Genomic DNA, 24,626 nt, shown 5'->3' with positions numbered 1-24,626 from the left:
ATGGGTTTTGGAGGTCTGCATCCCCCAGATTGCATGCATGGAGACACACACACACAGAGTACAAAAAATTCATTTTTCCTACAATTTTACCCTAATGTCCCTTAGGAGGCTGGGCCGTTTTAACAATTTTTGGCTCTCTCTGGGCCATTTTAGCCCCAGAAGAAGCCTCCCACACACACACACTCCCTGCAATAGGTGGCCAACTTCCAACAGCTGGCAAAAATAATGTCTTGTAGCTCAATGGCTTTGGTTGCTTTCCTGAGACAAGCTTACATTGGTTTCTTTCTCGTGCATATTTTTAGAGTTGATTGTTTTTGTACAGTGTCCAGACTTGTGCACATGCACCTTCCCCTGTGGCATGTAGTATCTGGATCAGGGGCCCTGTACCTGGACATCTTCATGTGTAGGTTTCAGCTATGTAGATTTTCTTCCTAGTTTCACATGTTTAGGGTCTACTTGCAATAGAGTCTAATTCTTAAGACGTATATACAGTGCTGAAAGCCCCATGGGATTGAGAATCTCCTCTGCACACATATTTCTTCCACAGCGTGCAGATTAAATGGTAGAGCTTTACTAAAGCTATGAAACTCTAGGCCTGGAGTTTATCACACGAGAGGAAATTGGGACTTTAAACAGTGATTAACCTGAGAAAATTTAATTGACATTAAAACGTGATTAAAATGAGATTAACCAAGAGCCATTATCCTGTGAATAACCAGGCAATAACCAAATAGCAAAAAGTCATTCACAGGAAAATCCTGTTGTTTCATGCCTGGTTATTCACAGGTTAATGGCACTTTAATCACATTTCACCTTGGTGTCATGTGAAAACCATTAGCACAATTGTGCGATAATAACAGGTCATTCATGGGATAATATCATTTTGAACTTGAAGGGTCTGGCTGTGTTCCCACAGCTAGATGCAAACAGATGACATCATCTGTGGAGACCTCTTGGGGACCCTGATGGATCTTGGCAAAAGATGGTAGACATCTGATCTCCCCCCCCACACACACACACACACACACTTCACTAGTCATTGGCCATTGGAAGGGGGCTCTTGAACTGACACAGTGAGTCCTGAGAGTGGTAACAAGGGAGTCATAACAGACTTCCACATGCAGAACTCCTGCACTATGCATGGGTGCCTTGCTTTAAAGAGAAATAGCATCCTTATGCCACTGCCAATGCTACAACAAATGTTGCTTGGGAGGACAGGGACCCCAAAAATAAGAGAAGAGAATCATACTGTTCATTTGTTGTATGCTGCCTGTCCTTCCTGTAAACAGACTAACATTGGAGCTGTGTGTGAACTGTCTATCAAAACAGCCATGATTAGCCTCTTGGTAATGTTTCTCCCTTCTACAATAGGAAGATATTTGGGTAAAATATCAACATGTATATTTGTACATTTGAATCTGCTCAAAGTTTGTTTGCTTCTTGTAACAAATTATTTTTACGTTCACAGTCCAAAAGTTCTCTTTTTTTAACTGGCTCTTTTTATTTTAATTGTGCACAACAAACCTGATCTTTCTTCTTTCACAGTTTAAAACTCAAGAGCCTCACTTTCTCTGGCCAGCCAACAGCAACACTGTAGCAGGGTTTCTTTTTCATCTAAGTGCTTCTCATTGTATGACCAACCTTGCAAAAACTACTGTATTTATCTTCTTTTCAGTTTTTACTTGGTCCTGAATACAGATGCCTATCTACTCAGTGAGCTGGAAGGTCAACAACACCTCCTTTTCACATGTAACATTATCCAACAGGGAAACCTTGTAGTCACACACAAGTGCTAGCTTTGGAGAAAGTTCCTTTTTGGGACAACCAGAATCCTTCTGACTGCATGGCCCAGTGGCAGGTTCAAGAAAGGAACTTTTCTAAGATCTGGTAAATGCTCTGGAAGACTCCTTCTTTCAGGTAGTCCCAGGAAAACTAAGAGAAGGAACATGAGACGCATCTGAATCACATCTTTACCTCAGTACTGTGGCCCAGTGGAATGAAACCTTTTCATTCAGAGAGGGGGAAGGAAAGGAATGCTCAAATTATTAGAATGTAAAGAGATCTTGTAGTACCTTTGAGACTAATGGAAAGAAATAATTTGGCAGCATGAACTTTCATAGGCTTAAGTCTACTTCCTCAGATGCATTTGGAATGCATCTCAGAATGCATCTGAGGAGGTAGATTTAAGTCTACAAAAGCTCATGCTACCAACTTATTTCTTTCAGTTAGTCTCAAAGGTGCTACAAGGTCCCTTTACATACTGATTTTACAGACTGAGATGGCTATATCTTCAAATTATTAGTGTTATTTCCACTGGACACATTCACCTTGAAAAGCATCCCTTTTTCTTTGTGAGAAAACAGTGGTGGAAGTCCTGGAAATGCTCAGTCCAGAGATGTGAAAATCTCATGTCTCAATTGTGTTGCATTTCTCAGTTGTTGTTGCACAGTTATGATGTTGTTTTTCCTTCCACAAGTGTTACAGAATGTGTGTGCAATTTTATAATTTAAAAAAGCAGTACATTTTAATGTGCATGTTAAATATGTACTTTATCCCATTGTTTAATATGTGCATATGCATATTTTTCAACTGTATGCATTTTTAGCCATTCACATTTTTCATATGTCCATTTGCTTTTATGCATTGCTATTTCTCTAAAACACTCTGAAAGCCTCAGAAATGTGTGACTTGCACTCCCAACTCTTCAGAGGAGGGGAATGAATTGCAAGTTGTTCAGTTTCTACATCCTTTATTTTCCTTAAACATTTATTAGAGCTTTGTTGTCAGTGATAGTATAGATGTTTTCCCATCAGCTAAAATAAAACCACTTATCCAACTAAGTCTACAAGCCTATACATTGTTACTTGAGAGTAAGCCCTATTGAAAACAGTAAAACATATTTCTTGAATCTGAACTGTTAATTGGCATAAGGAATCAAAGAAGTTCATTACTTAGTTTAATTTTGAGAGCTATCACTTTACCAAAAAATGTAAATCAAGATCCAGCCCATTATCACATATGTTAGCAAATGAAAACCATTTTATGATTATTATTAATTATGTTTTTGGAAAAGAATCAGAGGGGGCTGCAAGGCTTGTGACAAAGTTAAAGTAGGCCATGTGTTGGCCTGTATTTCACAGTGAAAATGTGCTTATTTCACAGAACAATTTGCATATTTAATAGGGAAAATTGCTTATTTCATGGCACGACATTAATAAATACAGAACAGCCTGATAGCATTTTTTTTTAACGTTGCCAGCCACATGAGAACCTTTCCCTCTCGTCTCCAGTGCTAAATATCTTTATCCCTTTTCCAGCAGGTCCCTAGCTGATGCTTCTGGCCATTAGTTTCCTCAATACTAAATGCATTTTACTTGGAAGCAAGCCCTACTAAAATGAAGAAGAGATAAGAAATTAGAAGCATGTTCTAAAAAAGCAGCAATGCTTTTGCTCATTTCAATGGGGGCTTGAGTAAAGGAAACCACAGTAATCTCTACAGTTTCTTAAAAAAATCACCATCAGTAGCATTGCTAGAGCTAATGCCCATATAGCTGGGGGATTCTGCAAGCTCTAGCAACTCTTGAGTCTTGCTCACAAATCATGTCAAAGCACAGATTCTAAGTTGCAACCCTTGTTAAGGGGGAAAACTCTGTCTGTGTACATATGCATGCCATTTCCCAGGGTCTCCCAGCTATATAAGCAAGACACCTGCATCCCTTCCACTTTAACCTCCCCTTCTGTCTGTGCTCTGCTTTTGCCATCAGCCAATTAGGGAACTCTGGAGGACATTCTGGGTCAAGCTGCAGCAAGTGCCTGGAATCCTCATTAACGCTAATTAGTGCTTGGTAGGTTAATTGGTGGTGAAGCTCATCTTTTTTTAATTATTTCAACTAGTGAGCCGGTGGGACCCTGTGGTCAGCTTTGAATTATTCTGTTTGTTTTGATGCTCTTCATCTGAATGTGTAAAGACAGATGTTTCTTGCCCAGGCTTAGGGACTGCATGGCTTTCGAGAAAAGGAGGAGAAGAAGGGCTACAAGACAAAGAACCTTTTTACATCTGTTAATTGGGGGCTTAGTGGATGCCCTGAACAATTATTCCCACCCCACCCCACCCCACCCCTTATGAAATGGGAAAATACCAGGCATAAAACAGGAAACCTTCTTATTAGCAACTAGAAATTAACATCTTGATTTTTCTCCCTTTGGGAACCCATGAAACAATAATATTAGCCAGGGACATTAAGAGGGTGTTTTGGAAACTAGTGGCAAAATAACTGGTGCTACAGCTGCAGGTCAAAAGTTGCTGTTGATTTTCAGAAACCTTTTCATACATTAAAAAAAGGAGCAGAAGAAAGAGAAGAAAAATTCTCCCACCCACATCTTCCTTTCAACATCTTCTGGCACTGCTGGTTTCTCCTATATGCCTTGTAAAAATTATCCAACCCATGATATTCATTCTCTGTATGTACTTCCAGTTAGAAGCTCATTCCGGATTTCAGCTGCCATCTCAAAACATTGCTGCAACTTCCTTGGGTTGCCTGTAGGCAAATTTCACAGGAAGCCAAAGCAGAGTGATCGTGGTGATACAGTGTCACTTCTGGAATGTCATTATGTTGCCTTAAGATGTCATATCTTGAATTTATCAGTAATAATTGTCCACGGCTGTTCTATCCCCACTGCATCTATTGTTATCCACATTGAGTAAAAGGAGATTGCTCTGCTGGCATAGTGGGATGTTGCATAATCTGCAAATTCACAGATTGCTTTGGTAGTACCAGATTCCTGCATACAGTTCTTGTAGCTGCTTGCCTTGTACAGGTAGTATACAGACCAATTCTTTTGGAAAAAATTTTTTGTTTCATGGGGGGGGGGGGAGCAGCTACAGTTAGTATAATATCCTGAGCAGGAATCAGTGTATTTGTGTTGGCTTATCTTCTGAAAGCCAAATGCCAAGGTTTGGGGCACTGGCATGCGTTGCTAGGAATACTTCTGTATTGTGTTTACTGTTCTTTTCAGAAGAAAAGGAAATCATATAGTTTAGCCACTTAGTGAACCTAAGAACAGAAGAAAAGCTGTGCTGGATCAGACCAAAGACTATCTAGTTCAACAATCCCTTCCCACAGTGGCTCACAAGATACCTATGAAAACCCAACAAACAGGATATGAGTACAATAGCACCCTCTCCACTAGCAGAAAATAGCAAAGACTTGAAAAGATTACTGAAAAAGTCAAAGAAGAAAGTAAGTGCGAAAGCACTTGGTACACCTTGTCAATCCCCCATCCAAGTATTGACCAAATGTACAATACTTGACCAGGCCTGCTTCTGCTTAATTTCCAATATCAGATGGGATCTAGTGCTTTCAGGGTTTGTTTGTGTATATGTGTCTATTCATGTTGCCTGTCAACATATGGCAAGCCCATGAATTTCATAGGATTTTCTTAGATGAAGAATGATGGTTGTTCCAGTTCCTTCCTCTGAAATACAGAGCGCTTGGCTATCTCCCATCCAGGTACTAATCACAGCTGGCCCTGCTTAGCTTCCAAGACCAGTCAGGATCTGGTGCCTTTAGAGTATTTAAGCCACCCTTCAGGGTTTATCTCCATTAATTCGACTTACTCCCTCTTAAAGCCCTCCAAGTGAGTGGCCTGTATCTTGAAGTAGTAAATTTCATAGTTTGACTAAATGATTTATGAAGACATTTTTCTTTTGTCTACATTGTTCATTATGGGTTTCCTAGCATATATATTCATTGGTTAATCCCAGATTCAAGTAATGTGAGAGAAGAAAACTTCTTTTTCTCTGTCCCATGCCTTATTTCACTAGCTTCTACTCTATATTTTCTTTATTATTATTTATTATTAACCTTTATTTATAAAGCGCTGTAAGTTTACACAGCGCTGTACATAATTTTTTTTTTTTTAGTCAGACGGTTCCCTGCCCTCAGGCTTCCTCTGTTCCTTTAAATAACATAGGCCTAGCAAGGAATTTCAATTTTCCCATATAAGCAAGTTACCTCAGCTGCCTGATCATTTTGATTCCCCTTTTCCAACTGTGCAGTGCTCTTTTTGATTTTATGTAGTTCAGGAATACCAGCGTCAGGAAGGTTTGCAGAATTAGACCAGGCTGTATGTGGTTTTTCTCTGAAAGTGGCATTTGATTTGCATGCATGATGTAAGCCTCAGAAAATTGACTGGACCTGGTGCCTCGACCCACAGATATCAGATCATAGAATCATGGAATTGTGGAGTTGGAAAAGACCACGAGGGCCATCCAGTCCAACCCCCTGCCATGCAGGAACTCACAATCAAAGCATTCCCGACAGATGGCCATCCAGCCTCTGCTTAAAGACTTCCAAGGAGGGAGACTCCACCACATTCCAAGGGAGTGTGCTCCACTGTTGAACAGCCTTTACTGTTGGGAAGTTCCTCCTAATGTTGACGTGGAATCTCTTTTCCTGTAGCTTGTATCCATTGTTCCGGTCCTAGTCTCTAGAGCAGCAGAAAACATGCTTGTTCCCTCCTCAATATGACATCCTTTCAAGTATTTAAACAGGGCTATCATATCGACTCTTAACCTTACATTGAGAAACTGGAGTGTGTCCAAAGGAGGGCGACTAAAGTGGTGAAGAGTCTGGAAACCATGCCCTATGGGGAACGACTTGGGGAGCTGGGGATGTTTAGCCTGGAGAAAAGAAGGTTAAGAGATGATATGATAGACCTGTTTAAATATTTGAAGGGATGTTATGTTGAGGAGGGAGCAAGCTTGTTTTCTGCTGCTCCAGAGAACAGGACCTGGAACCATGCCCTATGATAGAACCAGGAAAGATTCTAGAGCAGATCATTAAATAGAGAGTCTGTGAACATCTAGAAGGCAATGCCATAATTAAAAAAAGTCAACATGGGTTTCAGAGAAACAAGTCATGCCAGACAAACCTTTATCTCTTTCTTTGATAAAATTACCAGCTTGGTAGATGAAGGGGATGCTGTGGATATAGTATATCTTGATTTCAGTAAGGCTTTTGACAAGGTTTTCCATGACATTCTTGCAAATAAGCTTGTAAAATGTGGGCTGGACAGGGTAACTGTTACATGAATTTGCAATTGGTTGACTGGCTGAACCCAAAGGGTGCTCAACAATGGCTCCTTTTCATCCTGGAGAGAAGTGACTAGTGGGGTCTCACAGGGCTCTGTCCTGGGGCCAGTGCTGTTCAACATCTTTTCTGTAGCTCCAGAGAACAGGACCAGGAACAATGGATCCAAGCTGCAGGAAAAGAGATTCCACCTCAACATTAGGATGAACCTCCTGACAGTAAGGGCTGTCAACAGTGGAACACAGAGTGTAGTGGAGTCTTCTTCTTTGGAGGTCTTTAAGCAGAGGCTGGATGGCCATCTGTTGGATATGCTTTGATTGGGATTTCCTGCATGGCAGGGGGTTGGACTGGATGGCCCTTGTGGTCTCTTCCAACTCTATGATTCTATGAGTGGCATAGGGAGCTGGGTATGTTTAGCTTGGAGAAGAGAGGATTAATGGGTGATATGATAGCCATATTTAAGTACTTCAAGGGATGTCATATTGAGGATGGAGTTTTATTTCTGCTGCTGCAGAGACTAAGACATGGAACAATTGGATTCAAGCTACAGGAAAAGAGATCTCACCTAAACATTAGTGAGAATTTCCTGATGGTAAGACTTGTTCAACAGTGGAACATTCATCCTCGGAGAGTGGTGGAGTCTCCTTCTTTGGAGGTTTTTAAACAGAGGTGGGATGGCCATCTCTCAGGAGTGCTTTTGAACTGGAAGCCCCTTGGGGTCTCTTCCAATTCTATATTCTGTGACTAAAGGCTTTGCCATGTTATATATAACTTCACGTTTCCCTTTATCATTACAGCAGTTTTGGTACCAAATAAACATTCATGCCATGCAATTAAAGTTCATATAAACATTTGGTTCCTTGGGAATATGTATGTTGTTCAGAACCCGTGTATCCAAAAACTTGAGACTATTCTAGAATTGGCTAGATTAGTTTTATTCTAGAAGGGTATTGAGAGAAGGAATATAGATCTGGTACTACTACTATTGCATCCTCATGTTATTTCTGTTTATTTTTCTTGAAGGGTAATTATTCTCATAATGAGATTCACTTGGTTTAATTTTGTTCTTAATAGCATGAATGAACGTGACCACTTGTTAAAAAGACTCGGCAGGAAAACCCCTCCAAGTCTCTTCCGTGCTCATTCTGTGCAGCAAGGAGTTTCACGTAAGTAACAGACAATGTAAGGAAGCACACATACCCAATATTTCATAGATGAAAACCAGAACACGCATTTGTCCAGGCAAAATCAGAGTGCATTCCAGTTGGCAAAAGTTATTAATGAGGAAGACCACACAAAGTAGGAGAGGCTGCAGCAATTTGCTTTTGCCAGAATCTGCTGGGAAGGACAACATTCCATCCCCTGCTGTCACCGAGTTCATTGAGTGCAGACTGCTTATGCATTTTGAACTCTATTTGCAGCAGTTTAAATAATCTGATAACAAAGAAGGAAAATGGGAGGAGGAAAGAGAAACTGGGACATTTTAAAAACAGCAGAAAAGCAGATCATGGATTGATCAGGACTGTTGCTACCAAACTGGGACAGTAAGAGGGTATGTGAATGTTTCTCAGGAATAAAAGGCGGCACTTGTGCCCAAATTTTGGGGAAATGAATGGAACGCTGGTGAAAGCAGTAAGGGGCACACTATGCCCAAATCAACGCTTTGTACTATTTTGCAAATTAAAGGTTAGAGGTGTTGGGATATGAAGGCTAATCTAATAATAATAATCATCATCATCATCATCATCATCATCATCATCATCATCATCTAAATGATAATATGTATAATCTGCCAACAACAGCACGTTTATATGGAAATTGAGTGACTGTGTGGGTGCATGCACACCAAGATTTCAAATGGCCTCAAATATTTGCAAAAGTCTTTAGCACAGTGGTTCCCAACCTGTGGGTCGGGACCCCTTTGGGGGTCATGGGGAAAACCATTGGAAAACACCTATTTAATTACAGTTATGAAGTAGCAACAAAAATAATTTCATGGGTTTGGGTCACCACAACATGAGGAACTGTATTCAAGGGTTGCGGCATTAGGAAGGTTGGGAACCACTGCTTTATGCACTTTATGTACCCATCTGCATTAAGGGCCATTTAAAGGCAAAATGAATGTCTGACTGAAAAAAATATTGCATTTGTAGATGGAGAGCAGAGAGAGGGCCAGCCTAGCCTCCCATGGGAGAAGGTTCCTTGGCCTGGAAATAGGCACCAAGAAGGCCCTCTCATATGTCTTCATCTAGTATGGCTGTGAAGATGCTGGGCCTGAAAGAAGGTCAACCTCCAAAGATCTCAAAACTTACCTGGAGAACTAGCCAAGATCCTTCACCAACTAGATGAAGTGTAATACTCTGCCTGTGCAGTTCTGTGTCCTCCGTTTGCCACAGCAGTTCTTAAACCTCTGGAAAGGCAACTGCTGCTCATTATTCATGGGGGGGGGTGATGGAGGGGGAGGCTATTGAGATGGTGTAAAATTCAGATGAAGATAGAGATGTGGCAGCTCTTTACTTGACAGGGGAAAACATGAAGGTGCACTCACGGATGGGCACACCTTCCTTTTCTTGCAAAGCAGCCACATCCTCATCATCTCAGTTGCCTTCTCCCTCCATCTCCACCTGTAAGCAGCATCAGAAAACTCTCTGGCTGCCAGGGGGCACATTTTGGATGGAGCACAAAGAGCTACAGAATAGTTTCCTGTATCCCACCCAAAAAGGGACATACATACATAAACCACACTTACATTTGCATACATCATTAACAAGATCCTAGTTTTTCAGATAATCTGGACCCAAATCATACTATTTCACAACCCAAGAGATCTCCCATCTCCACCAGCTGTTGCATGCTCCCCAGTTAGCTAGGGAAGTAAGATGTTCCACAGGTAATGCTCCACCCAGGTTTTAGTGTACTTTGGAGAAAACACTGCAGATGAGTTTCACTGTGTGTATACTTGTGCAGTTGGAATCGTTTTCTGGAAATAGTCTCACCAGAGACAGTCTTGCCATGAGATAGAGCAAGGCAAGTGTCTCAGGTGGCAACTCTGGGATTCACAGAACAGTGGCAAGGGTCTGAAGAACAGAGCCGTGTTTGCTAGACAGAATGCTAGAGTCCCATAAGTTTATCTGCTGCCAACAGCTGCCAGGACGAATCTAGCCCTGTCACCAGAGTTGGATTAAGATTCAACTGTCGGTTCCATGGTTGGATTGCATGTAGAGCAAGAGGAATGCTGTTTGAGGGGAAGGAGCGCCTCAGACAACAAAATGTTTGGGGTACTCACTCTACCACTGGTCTTAACATGTAAGATTGTCTTTATTAATGTATCTTTGATTGGGCCAGCCCCATTTTAATGCCTGAGGTACAGAACAAGATAGTGCCCTCCCCATTTTATGTACAAAATCATTACAACCAGCATTTGAACTTTACTTCAACACTGGTGATGGGACTTTGTCCTCCATTTCAGTACTAGCAGCAGGATAGCTTGGGAGGATTGCAGTTATTTTTCAACTACAACCCTCAGAATCCCCCAACCAGCATGGCCACTGCTCCATCCCACCCCACTAGCTGAGGTGGCTGATTTACCTGACCTCAGTGTAAGGCTAGCCTTAATCTCTGTCCATTCTACAAAAAGAATCCCAGTTCAATTGATTTTTTAACATGGAATCATTAATGTAGGGTTAAGTTTTGCAGAATATAAAGGCTCCTTACTCTTGGGCCTTCAGCCTCAAGCACTGGACTGGTTCCAGATTTGCATCCTTTTAGAAGCAGACAAAAAGGGTGAAAACATCTTCTCTTTCAGACATGCTCCATCCAACAGGAAAGAATCTGACAAGTTTTATGATGGTCAGAACAAAAGTGCGGGGCCAGGCATAAATGTAGGGAGGCACAATTGTAGGGGGTGGCAGAGAACACTTGTGCTGTCAGCTGTGATCAATGAAGTTGCACACTTTGTTGAGGGCATCCCTCAAGCTTTTAATGGGTTGATAATCCACAGGAAAGAAGAAGAAATACATTTTAGGCCTGTTCACCTGTCCTTCCTAAATGTGGACGATATAGTGTTAAATGAGCCACTTCAGTTAGGGTTAGTTGCAGTCATCTGCCTGTTTTTCTCATAAGCATAAATTTTCATTGTATTTTTAAGACTAAAGGGGGCAGTGGGGGGATGCTGTGGCCAATCCATAATCCTCTACAACTTCTGTCATCCCTTGTCAAATGATATTGCTAAATGGACACAAGGGAAAGGAAAGGTGAAAAACACATAGATTCCTTAAAATAGATTGTAGCCCAACAAAGAAATATGTATTAGAAATATGTACAGAAATATTCTCTTATCTGATACATAGATAAAATTATTGCAAATCCAGGAAAGAGAAACAAATAGAATCTTTTGCTCCTCTTAGGAATGTTAATAAGGTTCACCACTTAAAACTAGAATTCTTTGCATGTGATAATAGGTTATTTTTGCATCATACCTATTTCTTTTTGTATGAATTGATCTTTCATTTACCATAAAAACATTTGATAGATTTGGATTTGTTTGTTTGTTTATTGCCTGAGAGATTCAGAGACCTGTCATTGAAAAAGTATCTCTTACAATTTCTTACTTGTATCCACAAACATTTTTACATGCATCTTATAAGTGTTCCAGTTTGGTATGGCAACTGTGCTCTGGAAGTTACAAATTTTGAAATTCTGTAGCTTCCTAAAAGATTTATAAACATTAAATAAGCATTTGCTTTTTTTCATCCCCTTTCTTTACTTATCTTCATATTTGTTGTAAATAAAATTAGGATTTCAGTAAACTGGAAGATTGGAGTGCAAGATTTTTAAACACCATTCCTCAGTTTTTAATATTTTTGCAATTCTAAAAATTTTGTTGTTGTGTGCCTTCAGGTTGTTTCTGACTTCTGGCAACCCCAAGTCAAAACTATCACTGGGTTGTAGTCAAATGGAAGTAAACAGCAGAAATGCTTTGGGATAAAGTATGGTTCCTATCCTAGCACCTGTTCAAAATGAGTACTGGTAGCAGGTTTTGCTGTTAAGTCCCATTATATGGATTTTTCATTCTCAGCTGTCCTCTGAATAAGAAAAACATAAAGCAAAGGCCATGGTTTCCTGTCTATGTGAAAGCTTTCAAAACACACAGGAAAGGTCTTGAGATTCATCTCAGAGCCAAATTGTGTGTGACTGGGAAACAGAGGCCACAAATCACCACCACCTCCCTTACAGAGAGTTGTGTGTGTGTTCCTGCATGCATGGACATACACACATTTCCCAGTGCTAGCCAGTCCTAAACACTTAAAATCCCCTCCTCCACAGAACCTCAGGGTTTGAACTGCTGCTACTCTCTTCCTGTGCTTTCCTGCCCCTCCTAAGATGAGCTTATAAAAATCAGGCATTGAAGTGTACACACATGCTGCACAATGAGCAACCATGATGTCTTATGCACAAAACACTTCTTAGAGAGGGTAAGTGCTGGAGAATGCTGTGATGTGGGATGGCAAAGGCAAAGGATGCCTCGGTGACAAGAAAGAAGGTGGGCATAAAGAAGAGGGAGGAGAAAAAGAAGGATGAGGCACTGAAGCTCCCTGTGCAACCCCAAGCTCAACAAGATGGTGGGAATTGCTTTCTGGTGCACACAGCAACCCAGGCCAGATGCCATCTCATTGTCTACCATGGGCTCCTGCTTCTCCAGCACTGTTCAGCTCTAAGAAATGTTTGCTTCCAGAGGTTTTCTTTTATTAAAAAAAAAAAAACCTGGAGCATGGTTGGCTGAAGTGGTCCTATTGTTAGAAAATCAGATTTTCTCCTCTGATTTTTAAAATTTGTGAATGTTAGTTAGGGTGCAAATGTGCCATTTTACTGATACTCTATAGCACTATAACTTTAAAATAGTTTTTTTAATGTATAGGAAGAAAGGAAGGAGATAAGCAAAGTATATATTGCCCCTGCCTTGCAATTAAAAAGAAAGCCATTTGACAGGCTACTTGAAGGCACATACACAGAGAGAGAGTAACTGAGAGGAGAGTTAAGCCTGTCACCTATGCCATTTTTTCCAATCCAATTCACACACACCCCAGCTGCTATTAACCCAGTGGGAAAGAAAAACATTTATCTCTCTGTTTTCCACAGTAGTCAAATAGTAGCTATGGGTTAGGGATTTAAATTAATATAACATCCTGAACCAGCTGAAGTTTCTCAACATGTTTCAAAGGCAGCCCTACATGCAACATGTTCCAGTAATCCACACAGTTGTACCTGAGGTATGTATCACTGTAGCCAAATCAGACATCTCCAAGACATTTATGGTCGCATGACAAAAATATCTCAGGGTAGAAATATGATGGGGCTACAGTCTGCCATTTGTACCTCACCCAGTTAAGAATATAAGTGGTTCGCTGTAGTGAGGAAGTTACCATTAACACATGACTGTAGCCCTGGTTGGGAGAGAGGTTTGACTTGTAATCCTTCTCACACAAGGGTTGTCAAGGCTGACAGCAAGCCAGCCTTTTTTTTCTTCTGCTGCTAGCTTGATATCATCTGGAAACTGGGAAACATTATATTTTGAGGATATTACAAAACTCACTTCCCACCACAACAGCCACCAAGCCATCAGATAACAGATACATTCTCCCTAGAAGCTTGGGAGGTGATCAGAGAGGCTAAGAATTCAAGACTCGCCTTTTTTTTTTCCTGTGCCACTCTGCTCTTGCACTTTTGGGCAGCTATAAGTGCTCTGAACAATGAACGACTTGTTATACAGGCAGATATAATAGGTGCAGCCTTTTAAAAGGCAGAGGAGGGAAAGTGAGGAAGATGTTCAAATATCCAATGATTTCCCTTATAAGCATAAGATGGAGTTTAAAGAACAAAGTGACAATGTGCAGTTACTCTGTTCATGGACCATATACAAGAGCAGGAGAAACCGTATGTGAGGTGAGGGGAATGATGTGTCTGTGGTTCAGTTCTCTGAAATCTCTCAGCATTAAAAATCATGTACAATGAGGCCTTGGTATCTACTGGGTTTTTGGTACCAAGACCCCCCATGGATATCAAAATCCATGATGGCTCAAGTCCCATTAAATACAGTGGCATAATAAAATAGTAAAATCAAGTTTTTAATACACACACACACATTTTTTGAATATTTTCAGTGCTTGAAACCAGGGATGAAATATCTATAGATACAGGGGGCCTTCTTGCTGGCACAGGTTTTATTCAAAGCTTGATATGCATCGGAACACAGAAACAATTTACATAGATTCTGTTTGTCTCCATAACTGTGCCAGCTAAGGAGAAGGAGGCAGTGACATGGCAACAGAAGAAAAGGGGCAGGCAGTGATGCAAGGAGCAGGCAGAACAGTGAAAGCCATCTCCCCCAGGAATTGAAGCTGCCCTGCCAGCTCCAAAGATTCTTAGGAGCTGGAAGGACAGTTTTATCTGTTTTCTGTCTCCCAAGTGGCCACTTTCAGTTTTTAAAGAAGCAAACCATCATCCTCAACCTACTTCAAGTCTTTCTTTCTACTCTCTGTTTTTTCAGATGGATATGCATTTTCTCAAGAAGAATATGGAGTTGTTTCCCAGTCTCAAGTTGTTCGATCCTATGACACTACAAAACAGAGAGCTGGAGTAGAATAACATGGTCCATTCACCTGATTGGTGGCTCGAGTAATAAGATTGGGATCAATGCATCCACTGTTAAGTAAGGCTGGCAACAGCAACACCGGAAAAACCTTTACTGTGGCCTTAGCCAACGAGTTTGCTATGTATGCTTCTTGCAGACCTTGAGTGCACACCAGGGCTAGGGTATCATCGTTTGAAATAAGCCGCCGTGCTCTGCCTAACATTTGTTCACGTTATTTATGAAATACTTGGCTGTGCTACATGGGGTGTGAAATTGAAAACATTTTGGTTTTGCTTGCCATTTGAAAAAAGTGTCTGAAGCGAGAGCTGTAGACACAGAAAAGTAAGGAGGTTGTATGTTCTTTAGAGGCCCGCATTCGCTTTAATTCAAATAAGAGTGCTGGCATTTCCTGTTTTGTCATGGCCAGATTCAAATGTGCAAAACTGCATATACAGTATGAAACTTTGTAGTACTCACTATTTATTTGACCAAAATGTTCATGGAAAGGTGGGGGGAGCAGGAAAATAAACATTATCATGGAGGATGTAGCAGGGCAAGAATACGACCGCAAGAGCGGATATTGCTAGCTTATTTCAGAAAGAATAAGTATTGTAAGATAGCAAATATATCACAACAATGTTAGCTGTTTACATACACAGGTACACACATATACACTTTCAGGCACAATATCTATCCTTGACCCTAGTCAGCTGCATGGCAGGACAATGGGTGCTGTTTGCATGGTGTTCTGCTCAACTGTGCATCATGAAACAATGATTGCAATGCAGACCTTTATTAATTGCTGGAGTGCATCTGAACACAGGCTTCTTTTGTATGTGAGTAACTATTCTGATCTAGTTACTAGTCACTCTAGTTACTCTATCTAATATTCTAGTCACTCAGTGTTCATTTGCCATCATCCACAGAAATATTCTCAGTCATATGTGAATAATGCAAAGGAGCTCTTGGGCTCCCAAGAAGATCATATGAATTTAGGGCATTCTGTCCCCTTTTGTTCAGATTCTTCATACTGACCTTTCTAAAAATATTCAAAAACAACAACAACAAAATAGCTGGTGCCTTAACATTCTCTGCTTTTGCAAATGATGAGAACATTTGAGAGGTGAAGAAAGGATCTGCTTTGGACTATCCTGACCTTGAAGTGGGTGTTTTTTTCCTACAAGATCAGTAAACAATGCATATCTTTTATTGTAAAAGTTGAGTAGGTGGGGTGGAGTAGAAGAAGGAAAAATCTCCTTTCAAAGAAACAAAATGTAGACTATGCCTCTTCCCTGAGAAAATGTACAGGCCAGGGAAATCAAACAAGAATGAACTTGATTTTGACTCAAAGCATCTCTGTTTCTATTCATTACACAGAGAAATAGCTCAAGGAGCAAGACTTGCTTGTGTTTGCTTTTTAATCAGCTTACAAATTCTGGGGTAGCCACTTCATGGAAATGGTTCCTATGAGATAGGATTTCATAAATATGCAGAGATTGTGTTCTTTAAAATGGGATTAACATTCAGGTTGCCAGCTTGCTTCTGACAAGGCTTTATGACAAGATGGAGTTTCCTCAGATAAAGCTTTTTCCTTTGCATTGGTGTAGTAATGCAAGGTGGTGGGGCTTGACTTGCTAGATTTCTGTCTGCCATGTAGCACAGAAGTCCTGCCAGGAAAAAAACATTGGCATGTGTGGTTAGTTAATCAGCTAAGCCCCTATTTGCTGGTCCGAAGAGAGTCCACAAGATAGTTTTTGTTCAATTCAGGATTCATCATTTTAGTTTTTGAAAGCATAAGAAATGGAGGGAATCCTTGCTGGACTGATTGGCAAACTTTCTACATGATGTGGCCATACCATGAACGTGTACCTCAGGATCATGCACGACTCTCAGAAAAACAAAAGATGAATAGAGTCCTTAACAGTCACATAGGGGTTATTGAGATGGTGAAAAGAATCCAGGTAGAATCTGGGTTGAATATTTGTTGTTCACATGTATTTCAAATGCATCTGATTATAGTTAGGGGAGGTGGGGAGGTTTGCCAAAAATCCACTTAATGCGGGATAATTGATGATGGGTGGTGGTTTCTGAGTTTTTCTAAAAGATTTATATTCTCTGGTGTTTGAATAACCAATGCAAATAGACCCAGGATAAACCAGGATAAAACTCTGTATGCCTTGAACATGTTTTGAATACATCCACATCATCAACTCCATCTTTATTTGAGTGCTGACACATGTGAGCAGCAAAACTCACAGAGATTTGGCTCCATAGTTTGAACAACAAACCCAGAATGCATGAGATTAATCACATAGTTGCACTAAAAGAAAACTCCTGAATAACCCCATAGTGCTGTTCTCCAGGAACGTTCTATTAATTCTTGTAACCAGACCACATCTCTAAAAATTTAAATACTGTCACAAATGTTGTTTTCAACCTCATTGTTCCATTTTATACATGTACTGCATAGAAATTTTTAAAACGCTGCCACCATGTTTTGGCTTTTGCAGACCACCCTGTGGAACATATATTGATTTAAGTGTATCCAAAAAGGTATTCACATATGAATATTTATACTTATGAAGCCAAAGGAAAACAGCCATCCGAATCCCTTCCCAGGCTCATTTTTCCAGAGGGTTTGAAATGAATGGTTGTGTGCCACCATTCCTTTCCTTCTTGGACTCACCTTTAAGACTCCAAATTCCCCTTCTGTGTGGAGCACAAAAGAGTTGTGATCCTTCATTGTTTGGCAAAGATTTTCTTGGACCATAACTGGAGGATCCTGCAATTTGTGTTCCAAATGACAGAAAGACAGTGGTGCAAAAGGGAAACTGGGAAGCAATTTGCCAACAACCCTGAATGTCAAGGGGCCAAATGTCTGTGTGAGGGGGTGTCTTGATGACAAAGGCAAGGAACAAAATGAAAAATCTTAAGAAAAGTGACAAATGAGGTCAAGGTAAAAACTGAGGCTGCAGCTCCAGGTGCATTTACAAGGAATTAGTTTTGAATTCTGTGGGACTTACTCCTGAGTAAACATGCACAGGTCACACAGCAAATCTGTTAGTACCAATGAACGAACCCTAGTATTAGAGGCTTTTATGTTTTTTTTTGTTTGTTTGTTTTTTTAATTCAGGCATGACCCATCTAAAGTTAAGCACCTAGTTAACCCACAAAACAGTGACACCTTTTTTTGGGCCAACTAAAAGCAAAAAATTAGAAAGGACCCTGTGGCCTCAAAAAGATCAGAGACAGCCTGGGTCCCAAAAGAAGTTACTTTACTGCTGCTAATGGGGTTTAATTTTATTGACCTTTGTCAAAACTCCCATTTTGCCAGGAAAGGGAGTGGCTTCTGCTTGTATTCAGATCCCTCCACACCAACCTAATTACAGCAGAAACATCTACTACAAAATGTAAGTCTGTAATTCTATACATTATCACTTTTTTTCTCCTGTATGATTTTTAAACATCTTTTGCCAAATTAATGTCTTATGATGTGTCTTAAGTACTATAGCCTCAGGTTACTTACTTTTATTTCTAGTGAGAGTTCAGGCTTAATTTGTTCCTAAGATTGTCTTTTTTGGTGGTATCCATACAACTCTCCTCCCTCATTACATTTCAAATGAGTTGATTCCTGTCAGCATTCTTCACTCTCCAGCTTTCACATCCTTACCTAGAAATTGGAAATTCCGATATATTTGATCCTGATATTGGTGTTAGTATCTTTATACCTGAAGATCTTATGTAAGTCCATTATAACTTATCTTCCAAGTCTTACGTGCTTATCACACTAATCAGTTCTTTAAGCGGTTTCATTGGAAAACCACTTCTCCTGTATTTAGAAATTGACATGGCAATTCACTCTTTTGCATCATCACTGTACTTGTGTTTCAGTGATGTTAGTTCCCATGTTTGCTTTCTCATACTCGAATTACAACCATACCATTTATACTATCTTGTTTGCTAGCTATTTCCTGCTCCATGATTGGTGTTTCAAAACAAAACAGGAGGCTGGAATTATGCAATTGTATAATGACACTACAGGTATACCTGAGTTAACAAAGTGGATGTGTTCATTGGCATTATTTCTTTAAGAGAAAATTTGGTACTACAGGCAAAAATCACACACACACACACACACACACACACACATACACACACACACACACACACACACGGATCAGATCCTGTTTCACAAAAGGAACCGTTCAAGATGTTTTAGCAATTTTTATTGAAAACTAACAATGTGTCCATTTGAAATTAAATGACCAGGTCAACTTACTTGCATGAGTAAACAAAAACATTTCAAATATTCTAGCGACCAATTGAACGCTTCTTTTCAAATACATCCAGGGATTACTTTTTCCTCCACCAGTCTTCACTTATGATTTCCATTTTGGTGGCCAAACATATAACATGCTGGAGATTGTTGGTAAGGCAGGCTTAACTGCTTTCCACTTTTCTCTCTGTTTTGCTGCTTGTGGATGCAACTGTTCTTTACCTTGCCTGTTGTAGGCAAGCTACAGTGAGATTGACTAGAGCAGAATTCCATACTTTCTCAGCTCATGCTTTGTTTATTGGATTGTTTACTGCAGACATACTGCTGCAACCTGACACAAGTCTGTCCTTTTTTGTATGAACCAACACTTGCTCTGTTTTGCTTTTACATATTACTTTGTATATTTACTCTTTATATTTTTACATATCCCTGTGCTTTCTCTGGGCATTAGTTGTTGATAGAACTACATTGGAATTATGCTATTGCTCTACCCCCTTTATTTAAAAAAAATTAAAATGAAATGAAAAAAATATGCCAGAGAACAGTTAATGGACGCCTACCACCTCCACCACTGAAATATGGTCCCCCAAAATCTCCTTGAAATTAAATTGGCCCTTGAGGTGAAAGAGGCTGCCTAGTCTTGATATAGAGGCATGTTTTAAATAAGGGCATTATTGATTCATATCTTTGTGCTACTGATATTACACTGTGTTAGCAAAACTTGTTTTGACCAATGCAGGAAAGCAAATATTGTTGCTGCATGTACACCATCTGGGAAACATTTGTGTGCCCTCTCTTTTTCTCTTTCTTTCTCTCTCTCATACTGTTTCCAAGTCATTTCAAAATGACTTCCCCCCTCTAGCCTCAGTTATTTGTTTGATACAGCAAAGTGAGCAGTGTTGCGAGGAGAGTGGCTGTCGATTGACATGATTTATTTCACTTGCCAAGGCTTATGGGGCTGTGTCATTTTGACCTATGTTGAAATTGAGGTCACTCAATGTCCAATTCAAGCTGTCCCCAGAGTGACTAGCTGGTGTGAACTAAGATGCATGTGTTAAGTATCAGCTCAACAGAAATTACACATAGGGTTTGTTGCACTACTATATAGTATGTGACATTAGGACTGGTGGGTCAAACTTTTGTCAGTCCAGGAAGACTTTAATCTGGATCTAGGTTAATCCAATGGAACACACCCAGGTCAAAGCCTGATATTCTTCATGCCTTCTGGAGACATTACCAAGCATGCGTCCATAATAGCATTGAATACTTTAACTTCTCATCTTCATGAGCTGAGCCATGAGCCAGGCCATATCCGAATCACATTATCAACCAAATGGAAAATGGTCCTTGTGTAAACATGTTCAACATCCATTGGCTGAAATGCATAGAGTGGCAAGAGTCACCTTTGAAAATGTCACAGGAAAAGGTTATCAACTCGACAGGGTACTGGAGCAGAATAAGCTAAAGATTTTTGCTTGACAGTCTGGATTAACAATTCCATGCTGATTTAAAAAATGCTGGAGTGGAGGGAAGGGAAGGAAGGAAAGGAAAGGATTCTGGCAGCCTTCTGTGTTGACCGCCCTGCTAGGTTTTCTGGAACAATCTGGGGAGCAGTCCATGTCTGTGTTCCCTTGTTAAGAAACAGATACGACTTCTTCCTTTGGATCAATATGATGTGCTGCTTAGACTTGGTGTACAAAAGATGCTATTTCTTTAACTACTGTCTTGTCACAAATTAGAAAACATGGAGCAGGGTCTGAGTCAAGTTCGAATGAGAAATCTGTTGATGTTTTCTGTTCCTTGACAGGGTTTCAGATCTTGCTGTAGGGAGCTACCAGAGGAAGTCAATAATAGCTTGTCAAGAAAAAACTGGGAATTGCTAATAAAATTATTGGAGTCAAGGCCAGTGGCTAATGTACCTAAAAGGAAAAACTTAAAAAAAATAAGTGTGAAGCAAACATAAAGCATGCAGTGTGTAAATTAAGATAATAGTCTAGCCTTGGTAATCTATCTTCTGCTAGACCACACACTTTTTAATGGATGCAAATATATATATATATATAGAGAGAGAGAGAGAGAGAGAGACTCCAGTTTACAGCCAACAGTTTTAAACAGCAGATGCCGGAGCAAAGTCTCCAGTTACTACAGGCACGTTATTTTTAGAACAAGCAGCACTGTGTTTACCAGGAGAGGATTGGTTGTTATCCTAAATAATTGAAGCCAAACTAAGGTTGACAAAATAGTGTGGTTCATTTTGAGTTATGTGTGCTTCCTCATTTCACTCAGTAGTCTCCCCCTTGGCACATAACCTGTGCAGGGTTACTCAGATGCTCCATAGAGAAATGCATTTTACTCAGCAGTACTTAAATTGGGAGAAAGCTTTTCTCCACGAAAAAAAGAACAGTAAGGCGATGAAGGAAATGAAGTGGTGTAGCAAAGACAGGAACATCTGTGGAGAATGTCTTGATAAAGACACATGGAGAATATCTTAAAATTGCCATCCCCAAATATTAATTTTCATATACATGCCCCGCCCTGAGCAATGTGCTTTGTTTGGGTGTGTTTCTCTGGAAGAGTAGACCATCTGTCAACAAAACAACCATATGAACAGCCTTTCTACAGTGCAGAATTCAACATGTGGTAAATATCTGCTGTATTTATACACACAACACTTCAGTTGCACTCCTATTCACACTTACCCAAAACAAGCAAGCTGGTGGCATTTGATAAGGATTGTACTGATAACCAACTTTAAAAAAAAGGTAATAGGACCATGAGAATTAGGAAGGTAGGAAACCAAAAGGTTTAGTTCTTGCACTCCTTTAAAGAAAAGTCATTACACAATACTGGTTTTAGGCCTCAGGCTTGGTCACATTTAGGTACACTGCATCCACACTGCAGAAATAATCCGGTTTGACGCCACTTTTAACTACCATGGCTCAATGGTATGGAATTCTGGGAAGTGTAGTTTGTTGTGCACTGGAGCAGAGTTCTGGTCCCGCAACATAGTGCACTTCCCATAGCACTGAGGCATGGCCGTTAACGTGGTGGCAATCTGGATTATTTCTGCAGTACAGATGCAGTCTTTGATTAAACAACTCTTTCTGGCTAACTCTACACTGAATTTTGGCTTGTATCTCAAATAAATATATGGCCATCTTCATGTAATATATCTGGAATTATCTAAGTTGAAGAAGAATCACCTCCCTGTGTTCAGAATCTATCTTGACTCAACTGAATGAGGTCATATGGTAAGATGCTTTGATATTTTTTTTAAAATGATTGAAGTGGTATGAATTATTTTTAAATAAAAATGATATGAAAATTTCTGAATCTTTAAACATCTCTCAAGACAAATAAAAATGGTTTGGTATTGTTATGAAAGAATCCAACCCAGATCTTGGAAATCTAAGTTTGGGGAACTGCAGTTCCCTGGATCCTTCAGTTAGTGTGACTGCTAGCTGGGGGATTGTGGGAATTGTAGTGCACAAAAAAGTTACTTTTCTAAGCTCTGAGCATGCACACACTAGTCATATGCACAAAGGATAGATTTCTGAGGGTATTCTCTCAGAGCAACCTGAGAGAACCTTCTGAGAGGAGCGCTCAGTTCCCCAGGTGTTCTTAGCTTTGGAAGAAGCCATGGAGGGCATATTTGTAGTACTGGTAGATGATGCTCAGTGTTCTTCACATCTTCCAGGTTATATTTAACCTGTTGGCAGTGTGGGCTCAAAACAGTGCCAGTTCCAGGGACCGTTTCCTTCCTATCCTACTCTGATGGGCAACAGTGCCATGCCAAAAGTAGCAGAAGACAAACCCTTTTCTCCTTGAACACTGCACATTCCCACCTATGTAGTCTCTTTTGTCGACTTGAGCCTACTTATTGTGGGCCTCATCATTAACTGCAACATATACTCAGGCTGTAGATCTCTTTTGATTCCATCTTCTTCTTTATTCCTCTTTTTTGTTATGCCACATTTACTTATGTTCACCGTGTACAATCTTCTTTTTATTGCACATTCCTTTCTGTTCCTCTTTAAATGGTCTAGTCTAGCATAAGAAGAAAAAAAGTGTTGTGCTTTGGGGTGAGGGGGAAGGAGCATGTGAAAATGGTTCAAGTTGCAATTATGGAGACCTAAATAAGTAAGCCAGTATGGAAAACAACTGAAATATTCTGCTTTTATGTATTCTTTCACATGCGGTAAGAATGTGTCATGTTTCCATGTAAAAGAGCAAGATCCTAACTGTATAATTTCCATATGGACTTGGCTTTATTATACCTTGCATTAATGTAAATAAAAAGCCTTACCTTTATTTTGAAAAAAATATTGTCTTTTCATTTGTAATGCAGGTATCTAAACTTGAAATGTACATTAAGTGTATAGTGGTCATAACATCGTGCCTGTGAATTGCTTCAATCATCACCATCATCTACCTACTGAAATGCCAGGGCTGAAATTTCCCAAAGATGCCCCCAAGATTTACATCTCAATTCATTCTTCATCCACCAAGAAAAATGTAAAAGAGAGAGGGCTCTGTGTATGCTTAAACACAGAATCCCTGACTTCGCTAGTTGTAGCACTTAATACAACCTCTGAAAATGTGCAACTGTGGCTGCATCTGTACTGCCGAAATAATCCAGTTTGACACTGCTTTAAGTGGCATGGCTCAGTGCTATGGCATTCTTGGAATTGTAGTTTGTTGTGGCACTGACAGAGAAGGCTCAATGTCTCATAAAGCTACAACTTCCAGAACTCCATAGCAACAAGCCATGTCAGTTAAAATCTTGTCAAACTGGATTATTTCTGCAGTGCAGATGTTCCTACCTGTGGAATGGCTTTTAATGTGTCTCTGAATTAAGAGATCAAAAATTCATCCCAATTGGAAAACATTTCCCTATATCCTCATAGAGGGTGTTTGGATGCAAACATATATAGGGAGCAGCTGCAGTCTTCCAAAGTCTCTTCATCTTCCACAGTTGCCCACCCATGGTCTAAAAAGCAACCTTTTTTTCAGATGCTACTCTAGCGTGGGGAGTGGGAGGCAATTTCTCTGCTAGTCTTGGGATTACAACCATAATTGTGTCTTTCATTTAAGCCAATGAGTAGAAACCCCCCAAAAGAGAGGAAATAAAGTTCCAGGGAAAATTGGGATGTTGTGCTACCAAATGGTTAATTTCTTTTTGTTTCTTTATACAACCAGGTACAATTTTCTTGGTTTGCGGGCAATTTTAGGGGGGGGAGTTTGGAGAAATCATGAACCCAGAAGGCCACACTTTGCCCTCCTCTGCCCTAGTTGTTTACTTTGTGTCCGTGACAACTGCTGCTTCACAGGTTTTGGTATTATTATTTTTTTTAAAAAATTACTCAATATTGGGCAATATTGGTAAGGAGTGTAGAGTGGGCCCTTGGTATCTACTGGGGCTTGGTTTCAGGAACCCTTGTGGATACCAAAATCTGTGGATGCCCAAATCCCATTAAATACAATGGGGAAGTAGAATGGTGTCCCTTATATAAAATGGCAAAATCAAGGTTTGCTTTTTGGAATTTATATAATTTTGAAATATTTTCAAGCTGTGGTTGCTTGAACCCATGGATAATAAATCCATGGATATGGAGGGCAGTGTACAGAT

The 24,626-nt window shown here is 40.1% G+C and overlaps 1 protein-coding gene across 1 annotated transcript in view; it reads left to right on the top strand.

Moving 5' to 3' along the window:
* ATP8A2 (ATPase phospholipid transporting 8A2) overlaps positions 1 to 23,431 on the top strand; it is a 500,148-nt gene extending 476,717 nt beyond the window's left edge. Inside the window, exons 35-36 of the mRNA XM_042457059.1 lie at positions 8,166 to 8,257; positions 14,638 to 23,431. Of these exons, the coding sequence (XP_042312993.1) occupies positions 8,166 to 8,257; positions 14,638 to 14,735 (190 nt within the window). The 3' untranslated portion in view covers positions 14,736 to 23,431. The remainder of the gene's footprint in view (positions 1 to 8,165; positions 8,258 to 14,637) is intronic.
* Positions 23,432 to 24,626: the final 1,195 nt, after the last annotated feature.

Source organism: Sceloporus undulatus, chromosome 3, assembly GCF_019175285.1.
Source record: "Sceloporus undulatus isolate JIND9_A2432 ecotype Alabama chromosome 3, SceUnd_v1.1, whole genome shotgun sequence".
Lineage (NCBI taxonomy): Eukaryota > Metazoa > Chordata > Lepidosauria > Squamata > Phrynosomatidae > Sceloporus > Sceloporus undulatus.
The sequence above is the reverse complement of the archived record's forward strand: the minus strand, read 5'-3'. Positions and strand labels throughout refer to the sequence as shown.